This window comes from Empidonax traillii, unplaced genomic scaffold (assembly GCF_003031625.1).
Source record: "Empidonax traillii isolate 1590-97213 ecotype Southwest subspecies unplaced genomic scaffold, ASM303162v1 scaffold15:size5535645, whole genome shotgun sequence".
Lineage (NCBI taxonomy): Eukaryota > Metazoa > Chordata > Aves > Passeriformes > Tyrannidae > Empidonax > Empidonax traillii.
Genome location: NW_020955208.1, coordinates 1,555,311 through 1,569,768, shown reverse-complemented (window position 1 = coordinate 1,569,768; position 14,458 = coordinate 1,555,311). Strand labels below are relative to the sequence as shown.

At 59.0% G+C, this 14,458-nt stretch overlaps 1 protein-coding gene across 1 annotated transcript in view; it reads left to right on the top strand.

The window, feature by feature from the left end:
* The first annotated feature begins 7,380 nt into the window (after positions 1-7,380).
* LOC114062212 (phosphatidylinositol 3-kinase regulatory subunit gamma) overlaps positions 7,381-14,458 on the top strand; it is a 78,060-nt gene continuing 70,982 nt past the window's right edge. Inside the window, exons 1-3 of the mRNA XM_027893410.1 lie at positions 7,381-8,074; positions 12,151-12,246; positions 12,490-12,567. Coding sequence (XP_027749211.1) covers positions 7,759-8,074; positions 12,151-12,246; positions 12,490-12,567 — 490 coding nt within the window. The 5' untranslated portion in view covers positions 7,381-7,758. The remainder of the gene's footprint in view (positions 8,075-12,150; positions 12,247-12,489; positions 12,568-14,458) is intronic.

Sequence of the window (14,458 nt, the reverse complement as noted above, 5' to 3'; positions counted from 1 at the left end):
CTTCCCCAGCCGACTCTACCGCCGCCACCCTCCCGCCGCTGCCCTTTAAACGGGCGCGGCCCCGGGGCCGCCCCCGCTGCCGGACCCCCCCGCCCCGTCCGGCCCCGCCGGGGCCATCCCCTGCGGGTGTCCTGGGCATCCCGGTGCCTTGCTGCCCTCTGCAGGGACGGGCTAGCCCGGACGGCTCCTGCCCGCCCCCATCGCCGCGGCCTCTCGGCGGGGCCTGGGGGATTTGGTGTTCCCCGTCCCACTGTGGCCGGGAGCTGACAACCCCCGGGGGTCGCACACCCCGCGACCCGGCTTAGTCCCGACCCGACAGAGCCCCGCGGAGCAGGAGGCTGAGACCTCTGCTATGGGGACTTCAGGAGGCAACGATATCAGCCCCAGGGGGACTTCACCCCATGGTGGATGCTGCAGCTGTGGGGGTACCACTTGCTGCCCTCCTCCGCAGGCGGTCAGCAGCTGTGCTTGGGATTTTCCAGCTGTGGAGGGCTCCAGGAGTCACAGCCCCCCAGTCTCAGCCCCCCGGGCCACAGCTCCCCCCTCTGCCACCCGTGGTTGAGGCATCCCATCTGCCCAGGCTGATTCTGTGGGTGCCGCTGCTGGTCCCCCTTCTCGGGACCACCCAGGCGGGGATCTCTCAAAAACCCAAACCTCCAACACCCTGGGCGAAAAGAGAAGCGGGCAAAGGAGGGCCCGGGGGGAACAGCTGCACAAGCCGGTTTACAAAAAGGAGAAGCCAAAACTGTACGGGCCGTCCCCAACTGCTGCACTGGGAGGTGGCTTTTTGCCGGCGGGGACACAGCAGGGTGGTGGCAGAAGAGGACAGTGACAGCCGTAACAGATGCCAGCGCTGGAGCAGGTCAGCAGAGACCTGCCATCGCCTAAGGGCTGCCAAAAGTGATTTTCTTTGGAAAGATACTTTGAAACAGGGCTGGTTTCCCACAGAGGAGGGCTGCAAGAGAGCCACACAGCACACGGCGGGGGAAGCTGCCCCCCCCCAGGCCTGCCCCTGGCGGAGGTCCTTGCTGGTCCAGCAAAACCTCTGGGGCAGGAGCTTGTGCTGGTCCCCTCCCCGGCACCCACAGCGCATCCCTTCAGTTTGTCATCAGTCCAAGAAGCGATGCAGGAGGCAGGGGAGAGAGATCTTATCCTGCAAGAGCAGGCAGGAAACCAGTCTCTGTGTGCTCTGCAGGGAGCCCACGCCCAGCTTCTCCGAAACCCCACAGCACATTCCCTGCCTGGCCGTAATGATACATTTCAGCAGGATGAAGTCAGCCCCGCTGGGCTCCAGCCAAATCCCGGTGGTATTTGGGGGAAGCCTCTAACCCTCCCAGGCACCCTGAGTATTAAGGCAACCCGTGCTGCAGGTGGGGGCTTCAGCCCTCTCCCCCTCACTGCCTGCAGCCTCAGCCCTTCCCTGAAGCAGCTGCTATGAAGCTGCTCAGAGTGAGGGATCCCTCTCCCAAACGGGACTGCTGCTCCTAAATTCAAATGAAGACCATCCTATTGCCCCTCTCCCAAAAGTTGCCCCATCCCAACCTGACCCTATTTGCTGCACGCAACTCCCCCCCCCAAAAAAAAAAAAAATTTTGGCAAATGCGCAGATACTTACTCTCCTTCCCAGTCATTCCCAGCCACAGGGAAAACCAAGGGACAATTTATGGGCTGCTCCCCTCACCTCCCCAGTGCCACCGCCTGGGGCTTGGCCACTCCGCAGTGTCACCCCACTAGGGAGACAGGGCTGGATTTTCTGGCTCTCCAGGAAGGCCTGACCTGACCACACAAGGACGAGCCCAGTGACATTTCCACATCCCTCCTGCCCAGCAAGGCCGCTCCACCTCCCTGCTGTCCCCATCCCATCACACAGCCTGCTCCTCCCTGAGGATCCCCTTCCCCGAGCACGGGGGATGCCTCCTCACCAGGGCATGGGAAGCAAGGCTCCTCCAAGCCACCTGGCCCTGGGAAGCTGAGAGCAGGGAAGTGGCCGTAAGTGCCCACCCCTGAGGTCCTCTGTCCCCAGCCTGGCTGCTGGCCCATGCCTGAGGGAGTGTAGGAGCCAGGCATGGTGTCAGGATCCGGCCATGGTGTCTGCAACCAGCCCTGCCTCTTGGTCTTTTCTTCAAGGAAAAGCTTCAAGCTCTGCTCCAGCCTCATCCTTCTTCCAGCTTCTGAGCTCTCAAGTGCTGAATTTCCACCCTGCTGATGAACCTGGCCTTTGGCATCCTCTGGTTCACATCCAGGCACACAATGGGCACAGCCTCCCCTGCATTGGCACCCTCCTACCCAGGGCCTCAGCAAGGCAGCACAGGCAGCTGATGGGTGCTCCGAGGAGGCATTTTGGAGCAGCCATCCCTCCCCCTCCACAGCACATTAGACAGCAAGGGTAACAAAGCATCTGCTTGGGAATAAGTGGGGAGAAACCTAAACTGGCGTCTCTCACCCAGCAGGGCGGGAACAAGCCCTGGACAAGCCCTGCAGCTCAGCCCCATGCGTGGATTAGCAAATGCAAACGGTCCTGATCGATCTGACACTGAGGTGCCCAGGGGGGTGCTAAGCCAGCCTCACTTGGCTTAATACAACCACGGGGGCTCAGCTGGGCACAGGGGACATCCCCCTCGTGCCTTAGTTTCCCTCGTGCTAAAGCACTGAGTAAGAAACCCCAAGCATCACCAGCCTTGGAGACCAGCCAAGCCTGTGATTGACACGATTTTTGGGTAGCTTCAGCCAGGTGAGTCCCTTGCAAAGGGCTTTCACGTGTCTATTTTGGGCTGGCAGTATCTATCCAGCTGTCTGTCCAGCATCCAGTCACCTGGAGAGTCTGGATGCATGGACACACTGCAATGTGCCAGAGATGAACCTGACTTCGGATTTGCAGATGTAAGTTACTGAATGTTGCAAATTTGTGCTGAATTCATCACTTTCCACCTCCTGATGCAGAGAAATAAATATCTGCGGCAGCCAAAAGTTTCTGATGTCTTGTAAATGACGTATTTCAGTTCTCAGCTTCGAAAATTCCAAGGCTTTTGGCTGCAGAACTGGGGAAATCACCGATTCCTCCACCACTGGAGGGACTGGGCAGCAGGACCACACCGATGTCCCTGCAGCTGCAGCTCCTGTTTCAGGGGAATCCTCCCCATTTCCATGGCTACGTGCAAAACCACAACTTGAGTCCAAGACACTGGATCTGCCCCATCTGGTGCCACAATCTCTGCCATATGGGACCCAAGGGTGTAAATACAGAGGTGATGGGGGGGGGGGGCTGCAAGTGTGTCCCAGCAGTGCATCCCTCAGTGTAAGGATCTGGCCCTGTGCCTTGCGTAGCTGATGTTAATCATTATGCTGTTTCCAGCTGTGTGTTAATAACGCAATTAAAGAGGGGCTCCAGGAGACCTCCCTGCCTTTGTACCGGGCTGAGCTTCTTCCCATGGGCGTATCCCCCGCAGTGACTCCCCCGGTGCCTGCCCTGCCCTGGCTGCCTGCCCGCACCCCTCCGGATAACATTTCCTCGTTTCTCACATGTGTCCAGGCCGGCAAATCCCTCCCGAATTGATTAACGAGGGCCATGCTGAGGCGCCAGCTGCCGTGAAGCCCAGCCGGGCAGGTTCGGGGATGCAGAGGGCTGCGCTGCAGGGTCACATCAGGACAACTCCATGTCTGAGCGCCGACGCTCCGGGGGCTGCTGCAGGCGAGAGCCGGGCTGAGAAACCTTTGCCGCTGTCTCGCCTGCGAGGATGGCCGGGGCTGTGTGGTTGATGGAGCCTTCTCCCACCAGGGAGACCCTTTCCACTGCAGAGTCGGGGTGCAGGACCTGACCCAGCTCGGGCAATGCTAGTGCCCGCTGCCCAGGGAGGTGGCACAGAGGGGCTGGGATGCCCTGGCAGAACCCATTCCGACAGCTCCTGACACTTGCTGTGCTGTGAAGCTTCAGCCCTGCCGAATGGCTCAGGGAAGAGCCCTGGGAGTGCCCCCAGCCTTTCTTTATGTTCCTTGGGTTTTCTCCAGCATCTTCCTCCCCAGGGCTGAGGTAGCCCCAACTTGGTGGTGGTGACAGAGCATGGCTGTGGAATCATACAGCTCCCAGCTGCCCGGGGGTGCCACGCTGGGAGGTTGTTTCAAGAAGCACTTGGCTCTCCCTAAACCAGAACCCACAGAGGCCAGAGCTCACTCCTGGGCACCCTGGGAGAAAAGCAAGGGAGAGGGAGTTTTCCTGTTCCTGAAAGAGAAGAGAAAGCGAAGCATGGAGCTCTCCGAAGGGGGCAAACAGAGATGAAACTAAAAGAGCCTACTGAAATGTCAATGGAAACCTAAACCTTTTCTCTCTGTTTTCTTCAGCTGGGAAGGACTCAGCCCAGTTCTGCAGCCTCACGTTCTCCAGCCAGGCACGTTAACAACTCTATTTATGCTCTATTTATTCACAGTGGATAACTTCCCTGGGCGTGAGCATGGGCAGCACGTCAAAGGCCGGACAAGAGAGCACTGGGCAGCTCCGAAAGCAACGAGGGGAGCAGCAGGACCCCTGTGACTTTGGGAAGGCCAGGACAGGCAGTTAAGGTGGATGCAAAGCATCCCCTGCTCCCACCAAGTGTTGTCCCTCTGGCCAGGAGAGGAGAGAGGCTACAGCAGGGCATTGGGACCCCAGTGAGGAGACACATCACTCTCCTCCCCTTAGCCCCATCCTGGGCTGCAGGGACACTGAGCAAAGGGGGGCTTGAAAGGAGCCATGGGGTGCAAGGAGCAAGGAAGGCTCCTCCTGCACACTCCACAGAACACTTAGGGCGAGGCAAGCCAAGGCAAATCTCTCATCGCCATGAGTGCTGCTCATTAAGCCAACGAGGACGGGTCTGTAGTTAATCAGAGCCTGACAGGCAGCTCCTCTGGCTCAATAAACAGCAGTCAAGGTCTGAAGCACCTTTTGCTTCTTCACAGGGTGCTCCCTGAGGGCTCTCTGCCCACCCTGGGGGATGTGCCCAGCTCTGGACTGGAGTGGGGTGAGGGTTTGAATTAACCGTGTGGGGTGACACAGGGTGAAGGGCAGCCCAGGATGCAGAGTTTTGGGAACAATCCTGCTGCAGTGCAACTGGAATGGGGTGTAAGGGGTGCTCTGAGGGTCCCTGGGAGTCAGGGCAGGCTGGGGTGATGCTCAGCCCCATCCAGTGGCAGGGTAGTGGGCAGTGGAATTTGGCTCCAGCAGGAGATGGCGCCTTTGTGTTTGGGGACCCTGAGGTACATCAGGAGGGAAGGATTGCTGCTGCTGGAAAGGAAGGATCCCACTTGGCATCCTGAGAAGGGGAGATGATGTGTGTCATGCCAGAGACATGTGTGCCATGTCTCCTGCCCCAGAGCCCCAGGACTATGTTAATTCCTGGCCTGTATATAGGGTTTATCCTAGGATAGGATGGGTGGTAATAGCGGATGGTGAAGTACCCACCAGCCTCCCCAGCCCTAATCTTCTCCCAGGAGGAAAACACCTCCTTGCCTTTCTCCAGGCAGCCCCTTGAGCGCTGGCACCATGATCAGCATGGTTGACTTGCCAATCCCAGTGGGAGACTCTAGGGAGGCCAAGCAGGGCTTTAGACACTTGGCAAAACCTCTTCATCCCTGATGGGGCACAGGGAACACGAGTGGGGAAGCACAGCTCAGGGGAGGGCAGTGTGTGCCTGTTCACAACCAACTCCGACTCCGTCCTGGCAGCCGCAACAGCAGCACGGTGCCAGCAGAAATGGGACGAGGGAGAGAAAAATCCCTTTTAATCCCCAAAGACCAGCAGCTGGGCTGGATCCAGCTGGGGAGGGGGCCAGTGGGGACTGCATGCTGCAGCTGGGGAGAAATCCCTCAGGATGCTGCTGCCCTGTGCCGTCAGGCCGTGTGCTGCAGGGAAAGGAGTTGATGAAATCATGGGTGAGAAGGGCCCTACACCTGCGTTGCTCTGCTGGCCCGTCTGTCTCAGTTTCCTCAGTTTTCCCAGCACTTGTGATTCCTCCTTGGACTTTGTGCCACCCACTGCGCTGCTCCCTGCAGCGGCCTGGATTCAGCCAGTGTGCATTTCCCAGAGCCTGTGTTTTAGGTACCATCTATTTTTAGGATGTCCAACCTGCAGCAAAGACAAGGAGCCACGATCGTTTTGGAGGAGTCAGCGTGAGAAGCAAGGATTTAAAAAAAAAAAAAAAAAGAAAAGAAAAAGAAATAAAGCAAGCCTTTGTGCCTCTGGGAATATCACATCAACCTCTCTGTGCCTCACGGACACTTAAATACTGGGACAGCTTGTCCAGACTCAGGAGGAGAGCAAGGAACCGGAGCATCCCTGGGCTGGGATTCTCCATGGCGTCTCCTGCCCGTCCTGTGCGTGTTTTTCTAGCCTGGCTATAAGGAAGGGATCATATGTGGGTGCTCAGGGAGAGCTGGCTGGCACAAGGGGGCTGTCCATGGGGCGCTGGTCCTCCCCTGTCCTTTAGCATCCCCCAGGATGGATGGAGACCCACAAGACGGGAGATCTCCATCCTACAGAGGATGCAATTTTGGAGCAGCGATGCTGCATCTGGGGATGAAGTCATCCACCTACTCCTACAATTTTCCCTCCTCCTCCTCGGTAGCCGGGCGCCCCCCCCGCCGCGCTGCGGCGGGGGGGGCGCCCGGCTACCGAGGAGGAGGAGGGACGCTGACATCACCGCCGGAGCGCGGCTCGGCGGGGCCGGGAGCCGGCTCCGCTCCGCTCCGCTCCCGTTCGCCGCTCCCGCCGGTGGAGCCACCGCGCCCGGTAAGGCTGGAGGGGCAGCGGGAGGGCTTTCTGGGAGGCGGGTGGATGGATGGATGGACGGACAGGCAGCTGCTGCTCGTCATCCCTCCATCCCTCTTCCGCGGGGTCCTGCGGGAAGCTGGGGGCCAGCGGGTCGGCAGCGGCACCGGCTTTCCTTCCCCCCCCTCCACCCCAGGGATGATGTCACTCTTGGAGGAATATATAAAAATGCATTAAAAAAAAAAATTTAAAAAAAAAAAGGGGGGGAGGGGGGGAAGAAAAAACCCACCAAAAAATCAAACCCACGTGAAAATCCTACGTCTTCATCTGCCAAGCTCCGTGCAGCAGTGCCAGGCTGGAGCTGCCGGAGGGGAGCTGCGTGCAGCAGGAGGTTTCTCAGCACATATGTCTATTTTAAAAACCCATGGCGTGATCTCTTGCCCTACTTTCCAGACTCTTGCCGGTACTTTCCTCGCGTGCAGCAGCCGAGCCCTGCTGGCGGGAGCTCCCTGGGAGGCAGGAGCTGAGCGAGCTGCTGGGCTCTCCCTGGTGTTGGGAGGCTGGGATGGGGGGACGGAGCATGAGGTTGAGGTCAAGGCGGCGGTTTGGTCGCTAACACGCTGCCTTTCTCCCCGGCAGAGAGAGGGAGGTCCCCAGCACCGTGTGGACGAGGCCAGGCTGAGAAGAGGACTCACGTTTGTAGCCTCTACCCCAATCAGCCTCATTCTCTCCCCTCCCTTTGCCCCGGTGAAGAAACAGCTCCTCACCCACACCTGAGCCAGCCCTGGTGAGTCCCAGGCATTGGCGTGGCTCCACGGCAATTTTGGGGTCGGAGGGTCGGGAGCTGCTCTCCATCTCGGACATCTTCCAACGCTGAGATCTCCATTCTGCGTGTGCAGGGAGAGGGGCGCTCCCAACCCCTCCGCACTGCCCGGGCCCAGCCACCCCTACCCTGTGCGGGCACCCCAGGCCCCCCATGCCCGGCTGGATCGTGGCGGTGTGACCCACGCCACGCTGCCACCATGGCCTCCTCGGACGGGCTGCAGTACCGGGCCCTCTACGAGTACCAGAAGGACCGGGAGGAGGACCTGGCGCTGTGCCCCGGGGACGTGCTGACGGTCAGCAGGGCCGGGCTGCTCGGCAGCCCCAACTACAAGGACGGGGATGAGCGCAACCCCCAGGGTTGGCTGCACGGCGTCAACGAGCGCACCAAGGAGCGCGGAGACTTCCCCGGCACCTACGTGGAGTACCTGGGTCCCGCACGCATCGCCACCGCCGCCACCAAGGCCAGGCCACGGCCCTTGCCCCTGCCGCCCGCTGGGAGCCCCACGCCCTGGGGTGAGTGCCAGCAGGGGAGCAGGAAGGTGGGAGCCCACGGGTGCGCGTCCCCTGCAAGATGGCGAGGGTGGTGTGGAGCTGGGGTGTGTGCTTGCCATTTCAGTGGCTTGGTCAGAACCCACCCTCGGGATGGGGATCAAGACACAGTAGAAGGAGCTGTCCCCAGAATTACCCGCCCTGGTGCATCAAGGCAGCCTCGGGGAGGGGCAGGGGGTGCCCCAAGTGTCACGAACACCCAGGCAAACATGCTGCAGGGATTGCTCCTCACCAGCATCCCAGGCTGGCTGCTGTGCTGGTGTGGGGTGTCCGAGGGGATCCACCTCTGTGAGAGGACAGGAGAAGATGCAGGAGCCCTTTGGGCCCCAAGAGAGGATCAGAAAGCCCCATGATGGTCCCCAGAGACTTTTTTTCCAACTGGTCTTCTCCCCACCACTGCGGCACCTGATTCAGGCTGCTCTCAGTGCCCGGGCAAGTGCTGGCCCTCGGCCAGCTCCCGGCTTCATTGTCACTCTGTGCAGGCTGGGACAGGGAACAATCTTGGCAGGCAGTGGAATTGGTCCCTGGGGGGCTCCTCTATCCCTGGGGGTTGCAGCACTGGGGGGAATATTCAAGAGGACCCTTCCTGGCACGGGGGCCTCCGACCATTTCTCAGCCAAGCTTGTGCAGCCAGCTCTGCCCTCACCACTCACCATGGCCAAGGGCCTTGGGGCCAGGAGGGGTTTCACAGCAGTTACATAATGTACACAAGCTGAAAAAAAAGTAAAAGCAAAGTAAGAGCCCCCCCTTCCAGCCAGGTGTGTCCTGGCAACCCCAGTCGAAGCCACGGTGCTCTCCTGCTCCAGGATGTGACGGAGGAGAAATGGCTGTCTGTGTGGGCCTGAGGCTGGGAGAGGGGCATCACCTTCACCTGTGACTGCTCAGAACCTGCCCAGTTGCTGATCTAGCACTCTGGGCACCCTCCCTGCCCAATCTGGGACCATGGCACAGGTGTGGTAACCAGAGAACCTGCTTCCCCTCTGGGCTGGCTGCACATTGGAGGTACCTCGGTCTGAGGTTTAGAGGGGCATCCACTGATGAGGAGTCCATCTCTCTTCAAAATATGGCTCAGGACTGCCTTGCCACCATGATTTAAGAGGTGGGGACCACCTGGCTCCTGAGCTGAGCACGGCACCATCCATGTCCGTGTGTGGGGTTGCCAGGCAGTTCCTGATGCGGAGCCCCCCCCGGCAGTTCCTGATGCAGAGCTCCCCCAGCCATTTGAAAAGGATGCTGGGCCCCCCTCTGTCTCCTCTCCCCAAAGTGCAGGTGCTCCTCCCTGACCAGTGCTCTGAGTGTACCAAGGCAGCCACAGCCCCAGCAGCACTGGTGAGGCTCCATGAGCAGCTGCGTGCTGGCTTTGCAGGAGCGTGTAGATGGGGGGTTTGAGCCTCCTTCCCAGTCGAGCCCAGTGGTGCGTGAGGAGCCCTCTGCCCTGGCTGTTCAGCGGGCATAGCCCTGGAAAACTCGGTGCTGTAGCATGGACAGCTCAGGTCGGACAGGAGCAGACCCTGGGGGTCTCCAACCTCATTCACCAGGGAGAAGTGTGAAGTCACATTCTTGCTTCTGCCCTCACTGCCCATCACCACTTCCTCGTGCCTGCCTCACACAGGGGTTGGCAGGGGCTCCTCTCCAAGGGCTTGGACGTGTGCCCAGGGACCCCAGCCCGCAGGTGCTGGGAATGTGGCGATGCCCCACAAGTCAAGGAAGCTCATCTGCTTGGAGAGCCTGGCCCAGTGCAGGAGCCCCAGCCGTGCGTGTGCTTGGGCAAGGGGATAACAACATTTTTAAAAATGTAAAATTCATATTTTTTAGTAAGGGGAAAAAAAAAAATCCCTAAGAGCAGGTTTTTGTGGTAGGTTGTGGAGAGTGCTGCTGTCTGCAGGACGTGCTCTGACTACGGCCAGGCGTCCAGCCCCACTGACCAGGGGGATGTTGGGTGCTGCCTCCTCTGCGCTGTGCTGTGGGATGCCCCTCCGTGGGGTGCCTTTGCTGGGGCAATGCCAGGGTGTAGGAACCTCAGCAGGGGACATTCGTGTCCCACAACCACGTCTTTCTGCAGCAGGGGAGCAGCGTGTGCCATTTTGCGTCAGTTTAAACCCAAACCTCCTGGCTGGCGAGAGTTCCCTTAGAGTAAAAATCTCCAACATCCCCTTGAAAGGGAAGGTGCTTTTGTTTTACTGGGTTTGGTTTTTTTGTGTTTTTTTTTGTTTGTTTTGCTTTGTTTTGTTTTAATTCTTGCCATACTGTTTCCATTCCCAGATGGAGCTTTGAGGGATCTTTTTTTTTTGGCCAGGCCTAATTTTTTTTTCTGCGACAGCAGCACCACCTTGAGCTCCCTCAGTGCCCACCGAGCCCTGGTGCCACACGGGGACCCTGAGCTGGCTGAAGCCTTGGGGGAAGCTCTGAATGACACAGAGACACTGCATGTCCCAGCCGTGCCTTCAAGTCAGGACTGACTCTGCAGGGAGAAATGGTCTTTTTTTTTTTTAATTAAATAACATCCTGAAGATGACTCTGTAGCAGATCCGAGTCCCAAGGGATTTCCCAGGAGCTCGGTGGTTGTTTTGCCCCTGACTGGGTTGTGCCCAGTGGTCCCACTGCCAAGAGGAATCACCTTCGCTACACCTGGGGCTGGAGCCAAGCAGGGTGTCAGGATACCGGGGTCCAGCTTGGCACACTTGGGGCCATTCCTGTTGTTCCCAGCAAGGAGGAACAGACAGTTATTTTTCTGCAGTCACCACCTTATCCCTAAGCCATTGGTTTGGAGGAAAAGCCCAGTTTTCCCTAATTACAAAACCACTCATGCGGTGGTGACACTTTTACATGAGCTCCCAACGATGTGCTTTGCTTCAAACCCTGGAATCTTTTCTTTTCCCACCCAAGGCACCCACATATCCTTGTTGGGCAGCAGAGACCCCCCTTTTCTGGGCTTTGGGGTTGCAGCCATGCCTGGGGACTGGATCAGCCACCCACGAGCGGGAGGTCTGCATCCCTCCCTCTTCTCCAGGGAGCACCAGGGCAAGACTGCAGTGAGAATCAGAGCCTGGATCCACCTGTTGTGACCAGACTGCGTTTTTGCAAAAGACTGAAGGCAGCGTGGCCCTCTCCAAAGTCCCTCTATTTTTTTTTTTCCCCCAGCAGTTCCACATGTACATGTCTGTACTGCAGCAGACGCACATGGCTCTGATGTGCTGCAGCCAGTGGCAGCCCCTGCCAGGCCCTGCCCACTGCCTTTCTGGGGCTTTAAAGGCCACTGAAGAGGGAGAATGGGGAGAAATCCCAGAAATGCACTGCTACAGACTCCCTGGGGTATAACCCACACAGAAAGGTTTCATCAGCTGGGGTGATAAAAAGGGATGAGTGGATACAACATGCCCTGGGGTAAGGACTGCTGCTCTCCTGCCTGCTGAGGGGTTTGCTCCTCTCTGTCGTGGTCTAGGGTGAGGTGTCCCAGGTATAAAACACAGGAGTCAGCAGTACATGGGGATTTGTGCCGTGGGAAGCCTGACACGTTTGGCCAAAGGGCTCTTCAAGGGCTGACAGAGGTCTCTGCCAGCTGAGGCAGGACTGGGCGAGTCCTGCCTGGGCCTGAGCTCAATCCTGTTGTAGACACCAAAGAATCCAAGTGAGTGAGAGCTGCAGAGAGCCATGTCGGTGGTGGATATGGATCTGGTTCCCAGCTCCAGCCTGGTGTCACTATGGACTGTGGGTGGTGAGATAGTGCAGTCCTGGTGCCATAGGAGGAGAGGTGGGGAAGGGGTTTTGGCCTGAAGGGTCTCCATGCCCAGGATGGGCATGTGCCCAAGCATGTCTTTGCATCTCAGCAAGCAGCTGAGCCCCCAACAGTGACTCTTACTGCAAAAAGAGGATAAAATAAGGGAGAAGTGCTCCAAAATTGGCCACCCGTGAGCCAAAGTATTGGCTGTGGCTCTGCCAAAGCAGCAGCTTGGTCCTATCATGGGGCAACTGAGAAAAGAGACTGGAATTCCTGCAGGCAGGAATTTCCAAACCTCTTCTCCCCTTTCTTTCCACCACAGGGCTCCCCGGGCAGGCAGAGCTGGCCGAGCATCCCACCCTCCCCGAGCAGGCGCTGCCGACCGTGGCCAGGCTCATCGAGGCGCTGGAAAAGCAAGGTAGGGAGACCCGGGTTGCCCCTCCCTCTGCAGGGCACACACGGGGGGCACACATGAGGCCACCGGCTCTGCCGTGCTCCGAGAGGCCCCGAGAGCATCACCAGAGCCAAAGCTCTCCCCACTCGCCCCTGTACCCACGCTCAGAGCAGGAGCTTGGTGTTCTCGGTCCCTGCCTGCTTCCACTGTGTCAGAAAGGGGGATATGGGGCTCAGCATTAACCCCTCTCTCCTGCCTGTCCCCCAGGTCTCGACAGCGAGGTGCTCTACAGATCTGGCCCCAGTGCCCTGGGGGATGCTGAGCTGAAGCAGGCCCTGCTGACAGGTAAGTCCCAGAGCTGCATCTTTCCCTGCATTCCCGGGAGGGAAGGGGGCTGTGGCACAGCAGGGAGGGGTTACAGCTCCAGCATTATTACGGCCCTAATCCCAGCTCTGTGAGGCCCTGCCTGCACGTGGACCCCTCTCCACTCCCCCAATACCCTGTGTGATGCAGCCAGGAGAGTGCAGGTGCAGGGCTGGGGCACTTCACTAGAAGCTCTTTTTTTTTTTTTTTTTTTTTTTTTTTCCCCACCCATATCTCTAGGGTTTGTATCTGAGGATCAGGGCAGGCAGAAAGCATCCTGTGGGTGCGATAGGGAAAAAGAAAGAGGAAAGGAAAAGCTTATTATTTAGGAGAATGGGAAGCGGTTTGCGGGACTTTGGGGCATGAGCAGGGTGGGGAGGAGGGAAAAACCGTCTTCCCCACCCCTGCTTCTAAATCCACGGCTGGGATAGGATGGCACTGGGCGGCGAGGGGGGGAAGAGGAGGGGGGACACGCGATGGATCCCGTGTGCCGCTCAAATCTGGGTACTTGGGGGGTGGGGGGGGCTGCGTCGAGCATCCCCATCGTCCGGCCGCGGTGCCCAGAGGGCGGCACTGTGACACCAGGCACGGGCGGCCCCGAACAGCCCCGGGCTGGCCCCGCATCCCACCGCATCCCGGGCGCTGCCGGCCGGGGGGCGGCGGGAGCCGGGCCGTGTTGCTGGGGAGAAGGGCTGTGATGAAATCGCTATATTAAGCACCATGACCTCATCGCTTCCCGCGCACCGGGAGCCGAGTCCCGCCGAGCGGGGAAGGAGTGGTGCAGGAGAGGAGATGCTGGAGCTCCCGGTGCTGCTCCATCCTCACTGCCCGAGGAGACCTGAGCTCCCCCGGGGCTGATGGGGGTACAGGGCACCCCACCACCCCACTCTCCTCTGCCAGCTGTGGGCTCAGGAAGCCCAGAGCAGCGAGTGTTCTTCTTCACAGCCTTGTTCCCTGGCCCACATTTCATGGCTGAGCTCTGGAGGAGGTGAAGGCATCCAAGAGCAATCCCCTCGGCTGCCCTGGGCGCTGGTGCCCAAGCTGGGCAGGGGCAGCATGAGAAGGATGCTTTGTTTTCTGAGCACGCAGGAGTTACGGGTCCTCCATTCTTCCCAAACGGCCGGTGCAGCATTCCAGGCAGGCCCAGGGCTCCTCACAGGGAGCCACTGCACCATAGCAGTCACTGCCAAAATCCTGCCCAGCCTTGGGAGACTCCCCCTGCCCCAGGGCAAACCCCGCTGTGTTGGCAAGAGCCTGGGCTGGAGCTCTGAGCAACTGCAGGGTCTGTCCAGGTCTGCCCATCTCCCACTGCAGGGCCCAGCACCAGGCAGAGAAATGCCATCGTGGTCTTCAAACCATTTCAAAGCCCTGAAAAATCACCAACAGCCCTGGGAGACTTGATGCTCCCAAGCCCCATCTCCTCTGGGACGGAAATCTTTTATTTGGCACTTCAGGGGGCTGCCCTGTGCACTCAGCAATGCTGACCTGGGCAAAGCCAGAGCCCCTCAGAGCTGGCTGGAGGGGGTAGGATGTGTCTCACACTTATGAACTCTCAGCTGAAGGGGCTGATGCTCAGCCCTGCTGGAGGGATGCTCTGCAAACAGGATGGGAATGATGTTCCTGCCAGGGTCAAACATCCCAGCAGAGGCCAGGCTTGGCAGCCTGCTCTCCCTGCAGCCTCCTGCAGAGGCGAGACCTGGTGGTGTTTGCCCAGGATCCTGCTGGAGCCCCCCTGCTGGATGGGGAGGGCAGGAGAGCATCTCTGTTTTGGCTCCCATACAAGCCCTTTTATTGCATTTGGTGGAGTGAAACATCCCTGATGAAATATTGCAGTTTCCTTGCCCCACGCATGAGAAGGCAGAGCTGAGGGTCA